This window comes from Etheostoma cragini, chromosome 22 (genome assembly GCF_013103735.1).
Source record: "Etheostoma cragini isolate CJK2018 chromosome 22, CSU_Ecrag_1.0, whole genome shotgun sequence".
NCBI classification, from domain to species: Eukaryota; Metazoa; Chordata; class Actinopteri; order Perciformes; family Percidae; genus Etheostoma; species Etheostoma cragini.
In genome coordinates this window covers 2,885,759-2,898,451 of record NC_048428.1, presented here as the reverse complement: position 1 = coordinate 2,898,451, position 12,693 = coordinate 2,885,759, and the positions used below count along the sequence as shown (strand labels likewise).

The 12,693-nt window shown below is 43.0% G+C and overlaps 1 protein-coding gene across 4 annotated transcripts in view; it reads right to left on the bottom strand.

Moving 5' to 3' along the window:
* Window positions 1–12,693, bottom strand: part of LOC117937671 (partitioning defective 3 homolog) — a 368,949-nt gene that overhangs the window by 105,603 nt on the left and 250,653 nt on the right. For all 4 annotated transcript variants that reach the window (XM_034861772.1, XM_034861774.1, XM_034861775.1 and 1 more), the window contains 2 exons: window positions 9,191–9,418; window positions 5,051–5,288 (listed from right to left, as the gene is read on the bottom strand). In XM_034861772.1, coding sequence (XP_034717663.1) covers window positions 5,051–5,288; window positions 9,191–9,418 — 466 coding nt within the window. The remainder of the gene's footprint in view (window positions 1–5,050; window positions 5,289–9,190; window positions 9,419–12,693) is intronic.

Below are 12,693 nucleotides of genomic sequence, written 5' to 3'. Positions count from 1 at the left end.
CCGAAGAATTTTGTTGTTTTACTGTTTTCTTTCTGCCGTCAATACTGTGTCTGTGGTACTAATCTTCTCAGTGGGGGACTTTGTCGTTTGGCCCCCGCTGGGCTTCTTTGGTACATGATTGTCAGAAAGTAATGGGATGTCACACTCAGAGCACATCTTTGTGAAGTAGTTTGGAGTTCACCCCCCAGAAATGACCCTTTTAAAGTCCTGGCATCTTGCACCAGCTAGAAGACGCAGATGTTTTCCCCAGGAAGTTGAAAAAACTGACCCTTTCTCTGTAGATTGGCCTCGGTAACATGCTTTTTCTTCTGGCTGTGCAGACTTTTGAAGATGATATTGAGGTATGACTTCGCACTTGGCAGAGCTGCCAAAAGCTGGGAAAGTTCACCACTTATTTCTCTCTGAAAAATGTATCTATCACAGGGGAACTCTGTGGCTCCCTTTGCTTTAGCCCCCTCCATAGGGAAGTCAAAGGTCAGGGTCAGCAGCACAAAAGTGCCCTTAGAGCTGACAGGAAGTCACTTTGTTGCTCATGGGCAGTTTAAGGGAGTGAAACCTTGACCACTTGGAGGCTAGAAAATTAACTTCCCCAATCACTGACCACCCTGCTGAGCTGATGATTATTCTTGCTTCACAATCCACAGTCCATGCTGTGTTAGATTATTTTCTTTTCATCTAATTATCTTTTGCTGTCTTTCACACATTCTTCACTCCATTCTCACGTACAAGCTCCGGTTTGATGCTGTGCCCTGCGCTTGCCTTTACTAGCTCAGCAAAGACATTATCATAAGTGAGGCAGAGCAAAAAAAGAACAATTAACATTTTCTCTCAGATTACATTCAGCAGATGTCAGGGCCCACGTGTGGAGGCAGCTAATTGCTGTCTCCAAACTAAAAGCATATGTGAGCCTTTCTGTGTGTGGAAAGTGGAGGGGACGAGGTGCAGGTTATACATAGAAAGTGTGTGTTGATCCATCAGGCACAGCGTTGGTCATGTGTGTATAAAAAGCAGGGCTAATACATGTGTCAGGCCGGTGTACTAATGATCAAACCGGCTTACCCGCCATCAGCTGTTCACACCCACCTGAGCAGAAAGAATCATATCATTATATGAATCATTTGAAGGCACGATGCGGCGCAGGAACACGCTAACTACATACTCTCATGCTACACATAAGGCAATCATGCTTCGTGGCATGGTATCCATAGGCATACTCACGCCGGCATCATTCAAACACAAACACACACACACACACACACACACACCAAACCCCCAGCATGCTACCACACTTCCGAAGAATAATAAAGATTGAAGGGTAGAAAGCATCCCTCCACTCCAGTTTTCACTGCTTTCCTTTCCACTCCACACCCATCTCTCCTTGTAGCCTTGAGTGGGGCTGCATCTGCAGGAGGAGCAGGCAGGCAAGGTCCCTGGGGTGATGGAGGGTGGGGGGGGGTTGATGAGAGGGGCTGCACGGCTGTCACACTGAGCTCCAGTGTCGGGTGATGGCTCGGCGTGAGGCATGCCACTTATCAGATTGGTGGTGAGGGTGGGGAGTTGGGGGTAAGGGTAAGGGTAACTGTGTTTGTGTGTGTGGGTGAGAAAGCACCAGGGAGAAAGGGTGAGGGTGATGCCAGAGCCCATTAACACATCTTTTCATCTACACTATACACACATAACATGCATTGCACACACACACACACACACACACACACACACACACACACGCAAATTTAAATGAACCATGTACACACACACACACACACACAGTACAAAATCACCAGAGATCCTCAATCCTCCCTACAGGCAGACAGTATCCCGATGCCGTGACTGCCGGCGTGAAAAGCTCCCTTTTTCTCATTCCCCCTATCCCTTTCCTTTTCATCCGCCTTTACCACTCTCCCTTGGTGCCCCAGTTCACTTCAGTGCACACGCTTCCTCTCTCCTTCCACCCTCACCCAATCCACCCCTGCCCCCACCTCTCTGGCCCCCATTCCCTGTCCTAACCACGCCTTCCATTTTGGCAGCATTCACTCGATTGTCTCCTTCATACTACTGTATTTTTCTTACAATGTCTCACTCTGGTTGAAAACACATTAATGCACTAATAAAATTAAAATTAAAATGCATACTGATTAGAAGATGGATGTTCACATACAACAAATACATGTGCAGACACTGTGCGAACATGTCCATCTCAGAATCTAATTAACCCACTAAAATATGCATTTTCACTTTGTTTAAACAACTGAAAATTCACCTCTAAAATGATTGACCACGGATGGGTATTTTACCTACATGGTCACACACAAACATACACTGACATATCAAGAGATGTAGATGGAGCTTGATGGAGGAGGTCACAGAGCTAATAAACAACACCTCATTAGACATGTTGAAGGGAGTCTTCATTGTCTGCTGGCGTGCTAACAGAGCCACGGGCAAAGCTTCCAACATGTAAACAAGCCTGATCAGATCAGAAAGTAATGATCCCATGTTATCCACTAGAAAGGACATAATTAATCACACAATTGTTCGGGGGACAATGCGCTGCCCTCCACTCCTTTATATACCATTGGATGCAGACATGGACACCGTGATACATGCATGCAGCAGACATCCTTGAAATAACAATGATGTCAAGCTTCCTAGGGCTGGATTTTTATCCTATGCATGGATGCACATTGCTATCCACTCGCAAGATTATAAGCTATTCATTGTTGGGTGGTACAGTTTAACAGGCAGTCTGGCAGCCTTTTGGCAGGGCAGTTTGAATCCAGCTCTGCACTGCAGTCTTTGCTTTTGGCTTCAAGCAGTCACCTTCCTTTCCATCGTACACTTTCGGTCCCCCCCCCCTTATATGAGACCATCCTCCTTTCCCCTGGCTCTGTTAATGCAGTTCCAATCAGGGTGTCCATTAAGTAGATGTGCACTATAGAGTTCATCAGGCCGTCCGAATGCCTGCATGCAAATGAGCTCAAATTACAGTGCACTGCAAACTCCTTGAAATCTCCATAGTGGGAGAACTTAAGTGTACAACATGCATGTGTGAGGAATGCAGGAAAAAGCCAGGGCCTGCTTGTCCATTTTATGCAACTGACAACCACACAGACAAGCATTACAAAGTATTGACCAAATCAGAAGGCCTTCTTGAGTTCTAGATGCAATGATGAGACACTAACATATGAAACTTGCTGATCTAATGTATATCCATGATTCACACACCTGAGAGTGTTGAGATACTGCCAAACCCTTTCTTATGCACATTCAAACTTCCCCCTTCTAAAATCCCTGTCAAAACTCTTGCTAGAATCGCTAAAAGTGTGACACGCAACAAATCTTTTACTTACTTTCCCTCTCCTCCCTTTTGACCGCTAGGCATTTCACATCACTCCATTTTGTACTTTACAGAAAAAGTTATTGTATCCAGCGGGACACATTCATTCTCACCTCAGTTTCTTGCCATCTCTAACTTTCTAAACCGGAACAGGGAGAGAAGAGAAAAGAACAGCGTAGATGTGTGGGTGTGAGAGCTGTCACACTTTTAAGATGAAAATAGTTTGAGGTATCAAGACTAGAAGTAGCGGAAAGAAGAAAAGAGAAAGCTTGAGCGTCAGAGAGACATGCTGGTTCAGAAGACTGCCTCCTTGTATTCAGGAGGCACAGGGCCTGGCGTTAACTGCATAAAGCAGGGGGGAGTGTCAGCGAGGCCTGGCGCGTGCCAACTCTTAAGTGGCGGAGGCACTCAAAGATAATGAAGAACGATGATGAGGCCGAGGAGGGCATGCCGAGGGCCCACGTGCGCAGCTAAAAATCATCCAGCAGCGACCTATCAGGCTGAGCATACAGCCACTCAAAAAAAGGTTTGACAACGGCGCTGATTGAATGTCACAGAGTGTCAAACCTGTGGCTCAAATTTTCACTTTCATTTACTAATCCGGCACACTTCTCTGTGTGCACTCCTGGGAACAAGGGTGTCTCTCCACAAATGTGCTCATGCTCTGTGCGCCACAGAATGTCTGCCTCTATGAGTCATTATGCATTTACACCACAGGACGCAAAGAAAGAAAAACTAAACTCACAAGAGACAAAACAATGGGTGATAAGCAAGTTCCCCGCATTCCTCAATTGTGACCTCAAAACACTCTCACCTTCTTTATTGTTCATTACCGAGCCGTGCGCTGCGATACGCTAACTAATCCCATTAAACTAATCCACATGAAAACAATTTACGGCACGATAACGGCCTGCACCGCCTCCACCGTTAATTTATGCCGTATTCAAATGTGCATGGAATTGAAATAATTAATGTGATTCACCCACTAATTTCCTTGTGGCAGAGATACTGGATGGATACCCCCTGCAGGATGTTTATTTCCATCCACAGTCTCTTTGCACATTGCTTCTACTATTGTCTATGTACACAGTGTATGGTCCAAAGTCACGAATGTGAAAATGTTTGCTTTTTGTTGAATAAAATCTTGAGGAGAGCGGAGCTATGCCACCTCCGATGGTCTCTCAAGAAAGTCCGCATCTGAAATCTTGCAACGGCATGATGAGACAGCCACTGAGAACACCAACCAGGGGCAACAATTCAAACCCGCAGTCGATTTTATCATCTTCAAATGTCTTTTATCCCCAGAACCAAATCAGAGCTCCCACTTTAGCACCTGTATGGGCCCTGAACATTGTGAGCTGGTTGACAAATGCAGAGCGTGTTTGGATAGGAGAGGCACAAACAAACACACACACACACACACACACACACACACACACAATTATGAATAAAACATTTTGCCCTTATTAAAAATAATCTGGCTCAAAAGTGCCAGAGGCCCTCGAGGTCGATAACTCCCCCTCCCCTCCATCCACTCCCTCCATCTAACAGGGTTCAAGGAGAGGGGGTCCCTGATTAGCACTGGCAACATCCACAGAATGCATTCTGAATGATCCAGTGGTGAACATGTTGAGTGGAATTAAATAAAGCAGATAGCGTTCGGCGCTTGGGGCAACACGGGAGAGTTTTAGCAGAGCTCCATCTTATTCCTACCTGAACATCTCGCCCAGGCCCTTCAGCACGCCTTTCTTGGATTTGTTCTTGTCTTTGTCTTTCTCCTTCTCTTTATCCCTTTCAGGGTTCTTCTTTTCCTTCTCCCCAACCTTGTCCCGATCTTTCTGCCTGTCATCTTTGGAGAGGTTGCCGTTCAGCCCAGGTCCCAGAATGAGGTCGCCGCTGGTGGACATCGACTCGCGACCTGATCTGGAACTTCCCTCCGTGTCCTCGTCCACTGAAGTGAGGCGATAAGGGGGAAGGAGAGGGCCGTAAATATAGATATTGAGAGGAAGAGAGAGCAGCACACTCACACAAACACTGGGATTTAGAAACAATTAAAGGAAGACAATAAAGGCAGACACTAAACTTTAAACTTGACTCCCTGTGGATCACAAAAGCTGTTTTTGAAATTAGCACACAGCAACCACCACCTTTTTTAATCAGTCACAAAGCATCTCTTCTTTCATCAGATGAACCATTAAAATAAAAGCTGTGTCCCACAAGGTATCGCAGCTTTGAACAAAACACACTGAATTCACGTGCCTCATCACAGCAGAATATATTGACATTGTACACCCGTTGAGAACAGTATTAAATTGAACATATTTTCACTTAGATGACAGTCCTACGATTTTTTAGATGTTCGCATTTCTACAGCTCAAAATATAGCAGTATTGTTTCCCTTTTCTGTTGCATTTCATATAAGAAATGATGTGACAAAAAAGTGGAAGCTCTAATGATAGTCATATGAATCTAGTTACTTAATTTGCGTCTCAACTAATTTCAACCCAGACATCAAATTGAAACCGAACTCCTTAGGTGATGTAGGGTTGATTAAACTCAAAGTTTCCATCACATCTAATCAGAACTGATGTGCAAAATGTAATTAATCTGTCAGTAATTATACATTTGAATAATCTTGAAAATGGCTCCCAGGGATCTTAATTGCAAAATGTGGTGCACTTTGCAGTCGCCATAGCTCCTGTCAATGTTCTATCTCTGGCTGTGAAGCGTGAGGTAGATGTCCTTCAGATTACAGCTTACTACAGTCTTGCTTGTCGTCGTCTGAGTTCTGCCTTTGATGGACGATAGGAAAGCGCTTATCGTGAGGAAAGACGACTATAGATAGACCATTATAGATTTTAGGTATACGGAATGAGACAGGCCATGGGTGGTTGGAGCCGCTGGATTCACATTTCAAGGAACAGTGGGGTTTATTTTCTCTATCAGCTATTTCTTTTAGCTTCCATCTCAGAGGAAATGACTGAAATGGAATCACAACATTCGACAGGAATAAAGAGCAACCCAGCAGCTTAAACCCTCTCAATTATGCAATTCATCGCCGCTCGCAGCCCCTTCCTTTCCTTTCTCCACCTCCACAAATTTGCAAGCAGGTTCAGGATATCAGTTTTATCACTCAATCTGCTGCCTGCTTATCATTCACTTAAGACCAATGGCAGCAAATAGCAGCTGTGAGCTGTATCTGGCTATTTAAATTACTGAGATTAGCAGTGCTAATGTTGCTAAAGTTTAATGAGGCCAAGCTGCAGATAACGCACTAAACATTGTAATCCAGACCGTCCCAGAGGGCAACGGCCATGTGTTATGCTAAGTGTGGACGCACTGCATGTGTGTGTAGAGCTGTGTGAGAAAATCAATCACTATTTTTTTGACCAAATCCATCGATGGTGATATTGCGCGGTATGTTAGGGTTGACTATTGGTGCTTACACAAAACATTTACCCAATGAGCAATGATAACTTATGATCAGTAATGTGGATACAATGACAAAGTGGGTAAAAGCAAAAAATAAAACTGCTAGTGCAAGTGTAAGTTCAGAAAAGGACATTGCTTTCCTGTAATTCAGCCTTTACAAACAGGAAAAGACAACACAGTTAAAAGATCCCATGACATTGGGCTCTTTGGATGCTTTTATATAGACCTCAGTGGTCCCCTAATGCTGTGTCCGAAGTCTCTTTTGTATGGACCTTGGTGGTCCCCTAATACTGTATCTGAAGTATCTTTTGTATAGACCTTAGTGGTCCCCTAATACTGTATCTGAAGTCTCTTTTATATAGACCTTAGTGGTCCCCTAATACTGTATCTGAAGTCTCTTTTATATAGACCTTAGTGGTCCCCTAATACTGTATCTGAAGTCTCTTTTATATAGACCTTAGTGGTCCCCTAATACTGTATCTGAAGTCTCTTTTATATAGACCTTAGTGGTCCCCTGATACTGTATCTGAAGTCTCTTTTGTATAGACCTTGGTAGTCCCCTAATACTGTATCTGAAGTCCCTTTTATATAGACCTTGGTGGTCCCCTAATACTGTATCTGAAGTCCCTTTTATTTAGGCCTTAGTGGATTCCAAATCGGCCCAGCTTTCATTTTCTCCATGCCAAGGGGGCATGGGAAATTTAAGACAATATCTAGTCTCATATATCAATAAATAATAATCTGTAAAATATTGATATACTGCCCAGTCCTATGTGTGTACATTGTTTGCCTCATATTGACTTATAGAGGAGTTCAAACAAAAAGGTATACGTAATTTAAATGCAATTTTGTCATCTTACATTTAATTTTAGTCTTTCAAATAAAGCAAGACAGGAAACCTAGCTATCTCCGATCCACAACAGACAAAAGACTTCTAAAGGTGAGGCCGTCCATGGCAATTTCATGGAACAGTGTCAGGACACTGAAAGATAATTTGCAGAGACAGACAACCACAGGAAACATGATGCCACTTTAGCAAAACTCTACCATAAAACTTTCCTGATTTAATAATCAAGGACTTTTAAGATGGCCTGTCAGTGAAGGTTATGACAGACAAGTAAAATGGCCAGTCTTATTCAACACATTAAAGAAGGGATTTTTGCTCAGCAGAGCAGATTTTTCTTTGTCCTTTTTTATTTCCACAAACATTGCAACACAAAGTAGCACAAGGGAAAGTGCATTTTGCCCAGCAGGATATCTTGTGGGGACACATTTTCTTTAGGTGATGCGGCATTCTTATTTTATGTAAATAAAAGTCTGGGAGCAGAGGAAGCAGCAGCTTATCTGTCAACTTTGACTATTAACCTCAGTGACGAGCACGGACTGGCTGCTTTTATCTAAATTGAAAAACAGAGTTATTTGAATATCATGGGGGGAGAATGCAATATACCACGGCAGGGGAAATCGGTTGCTTTTCCCCATTTTTCTTTGCCGAGATAAGACTGTATTTAGTGGCTTGCCGACAGAGCTTATGAGAACAAAGCGTTTCAGGCAAATAATTCCCTCTTTTTCAAATGTCCTGCAGCTCTTTTAATGGAATCCTTTAATGGTGAATGGAAATTTATATCTGGTGATTACTCTTGTGGTGTTGCAGTGTTATTACCTGTCACAAAAACGTAAGACGGCTGTCTCTCTATCCTGAACTCATGTCTTTTTGTCATCAAACACCCAGTAGGGATGGATATATTCACTCAAACGGAAGTTGGCATTTCTTTCCTTTCTAATGTTGTCTTCCTAGTTTAGAACAAAGTGAGGTTATTCTGGTTTTCTATCCCAGTCATGCACGCAGGAACAAATGTGAGGAATCCTGGCAAAGTTGTGCAGTGCTATGTGCCAAAACTAACTGGCAGCAGAGACATGCATTTTATTTATAATCATTTTAAATGAAATTACGTGATATTAAGCTATTGCATGTAAAATGGTTGCAAAGCTAGTCTGACTTATGGCTGTAAACAGCTGAATTTTTCCTTATGTGCACTCTGATTAAAAACATGGCAATGCACTTTAAGAGTATGTTCTCTCCTGGGAAAACATGCTGCCACAGTCTCTGACAATTCCACTCAACATGAACTATGTGAATATTAATGAGTATGTAACCTAGACGCTTATTGCAGAGGTGCTTTATGACACACACATTTCTTCAGCAAAAGGGGATCCCTAACCTAGTTAACATGGGATTGAATCCTGCCATCCTGAAAAAGCTTTGGGAAGCATTATTGAGTTGGCCTGCATTTCCCTGACTGAATTTTTTTGCAATGATCTACTGTCTCTGCTATTGTACAGTATATAATATCACACATTATACTGGAAAACTATGAAAAACCAAAACCCTGTAAGAATCACTTATGTCTGAACACTCACATGTCTCCATGATGTTCTCTTCTTCTGCTGTTGGGACCCCAGGTTTCTCGTATGATTTGTCAATTGCAGCTCGGAAGCTCTCGTTGCAGCCGCGGCCCCTAGCGATCCGCGAGCGCGGCCTGTTAACATTGATCTGACTGTTCATCGACGCCTCGGCAACAGCCGTCTGGAGGCTTTCAAGGGAGCTGGACTTTTTCAGTCCCAGCGAGGGTCCAACCTCTGACGAACCTATGGAAAGAGGAAATGGCGTCACTGAGGCCAGCAGACTAACAGCGTGTGACTCTAACTCATCCACAAAGGTGACCTAAATCCACTATCTCTGAGCTCATTGTGTTGCCCGTTTCATATGGGATGATGGTATGTGGCACACTTGGCAAGCCGAGAGAAGGTGCAATCTGGCAATTAACATGAAAAACAAATGATCCCGTTGCCTGGCCCATGAAGTGTGTGAAATGAGAACATAGTATTATATCTTTCCTCAGACATTTTCCTGTTGAGTATTATAAATCAACATTTGTTCTTGTGCCTGCACAGTTAAATTACATGGCTGAAAGATGATACATATAAATGGGCCAATATCAAAGATAGCAATGCACAACAGCACCAGAGCGATCAGAGTGTTAAACTAAACTATTGTAAGTTCCCCAAATGTTTCCGTAGGTGGCCCTCTCACTGCTCTCTCTCTTAGTTTCTTGGAGAGGCTGAGTAAAAGAGAAGGTGATGGCATTTGGACTAAGCAAATCTAAGTTCATTCATTTCCAACACCATCCTCTTGTATGCACTAGTCCAAACAACTTCTCACAGCTGCGATCTTTTGTAGCATTTGCAGATGTTAGATAGCAGGTAATAGCTCATCATGAAGGCAGAGCAAGGCTCTTTTACCGGCCATATGTTGATTAGACTGATGGGAGAAAACCACCAAAACATGACTTGCCACAGAACACCTGCAGAACAAAGCTAGAACACATGGAAACAAATAGATTACAGGTCCCATGGCATGAAAATGTCACTTTATGAGTGTTTTAACATGAATATGCGTCCCCCCAGCCTGCCTCCTCAAAAGCTACAGACTCAGAAAGGGCACATCCTAAGGAAAGCTCCTTGTGGAACTAGCTCTGGTGGCGGTAACTCTGCACCAAGGCTGAATTTTGTGAAAGAGACTTCAGATACAGTATTAGGGGAGCACTAAGGTCTATATAAAAGAGACTTCAGATACAGTATTAGGGGACCACTAAGGTCTATATATAAATACAGCACATTTATATACAAGAGACTTCAGATACAGTATTAGGGGACCAGTGAGGTCTATATAAAAGCATCTAAAGAACACCATCTCATGGGATCTTTAACATATTTACTGCACAAAGCAGCACAATACACACTTTAGAATGAGCAAGTCAGAAAATGTCTTCATAACACAGGACCAGTGAAATATACCTTACTGGCGAATTATACAAAGTACATACAATTAACATTTATATTGTACATGTCACAAATCTATGGCTATATGGCTTGATATGTAATTGCAAAGTAGCTAAATGGAGTAGCTCATACAGTAAATATCCTATTTGTAAACAAAGTATCACCTTAAAAGGACTCACATGGTACCGACGGATAAGCTGATAGACCACCTGTGTGGAAAGCAAAGTGAATGTTGAACAGTCAACACTGTTACCAGGCCCTGGAAAGCTGTAATTATTTTTCCAATGCTTGCCAGGGGTTTGTTTAGGGCATGTAAGTGGAGCGCGACTCAGGTATTGGTATTTCATTTTGTCAGGGAGCGTCCATCAGTTCCCCGGAGCTCTTACCTTACCCGCCAGTTGGTAAACAAGCAGCCTGGTTGATTTTCTGTCCCCTTTATTCTGCCTCCATTCAGCGTGCAGTAAGTTGCTGTCACATGTAACAAGTTGGATGTCTGAACATGTGCAAGTGAAGCCTTGTTAAATGTTAACGTCTGTGGAGGAAACTATCAGTAATAATGGATACACTGTTGATTCAATTACTTTAGCAGACTCACTGACTCTCTGAGGGCATCGCACATGTCGATGGAGTCCGGACAGAACACCATTGTATCGTTATGTCTCCCGGGAGACCATATAGACCCTCCACATGTAGTGTGAGTGTGCTGCCGTTTCCTCTGTGACTTCATGTGGTCTAAATAAACGTCTCCTACAAGCTCTTTCTGTTGGTTTTTATCACAAATGTTGCTATAAGGTCTTGTCTTTACGCCCACTGAATAGAACCCACACATGCAGACACTGGCTGTATGTTGGAATGGTTGTGCCCCATGCAGGGACTCCTCACAAGGCACAACTTCGTAACATACGCACACTTCAATGTAAGCTACCATCAACAAGATCCTTGACATGTTTAAAGTGGCCTAAATGAGGCATGACCCACTGCTGCTGGTCGATCACAGCGGATCTTTAGCTGGACGGTTGCACGGCCAAACACAGATCAGGCAAAGAAAACAAAACCCCCATCATAAAAAGAAAACAATTTGTGACCGTTGTTTGGAGTACCCCCTCTGAAATATATTTGTTTTAGTGAATGAGAGACCAACACATTCTCCCATCCAACTTGTCACATCCAGCCGCTTAGGCAGCACCCCTCGCAAAATAACTGCTTCTTTAAGTTTGGGATAAGATAATGGTTTGGATTCAAATAAGTAAGTTTGTTACGTAACTTGCATACGTAACTTTAATTAAGTATGTTATGTACGTAACTTAACTTAGGTTAAGTAGGTTTCGGACATAATGTGAAAATAAGTTGATTTATGGTTACAAATGGGACACAAACAGTGTTCTCCTGGGTGAAAGTCCTTTGTATGTTTGACACATCCATCCACCCCGACCTCCTTCTTACATGGACTTTGTCACCCTTTATACTACGTCATCTCAAAAAGTCGAGCAGTTGAAGGCTAGGTGGGTCTAGCTTATACAGAAGCTAACGGGTGCTTTTTACTTGTATATCATCAGACCAGCCAAATTTGGTGAGTTGGGACTAAGAATGGGTTGGAGAGATGGAGGCAGGAGGAGAAGAAGTGTGAATAAACAAAGGTTGCAAAAACAGGGTATGAATAAGTGGAGAGATTACGAAAGAATTGGGTAAAATAACAACACTGTGCAGAAATTCATATACAGTAAGCAGATACTGTTATCATTTTCCCAGTGGCAGCTTGTCTCTGGTGTTGGCTGAACCCCTTTGCTATTCTCTTCTTGATCCCTTAACCAAGCAAGCCTGCAGCAGCTCATTGGTGATTAGCCAGCTATCTGAGTCACACAGTTCAAACACACACCATCTAGACAGCTACTTGCAGAGGACAGAACCGAGATGGGAAAAGCAGAGATGGATTTCTTATTTCAATCATCTTGTCATTTTAAGTAAAATGAAAGTTTACATGCTACTTTTGGGGTAACTTTTGGGGTCACAATGACATTCCTTTCTGCTGCATTTGCTACCAATGCACCCTAACTGATAGTATGAGTGCCTCTCTATCATCC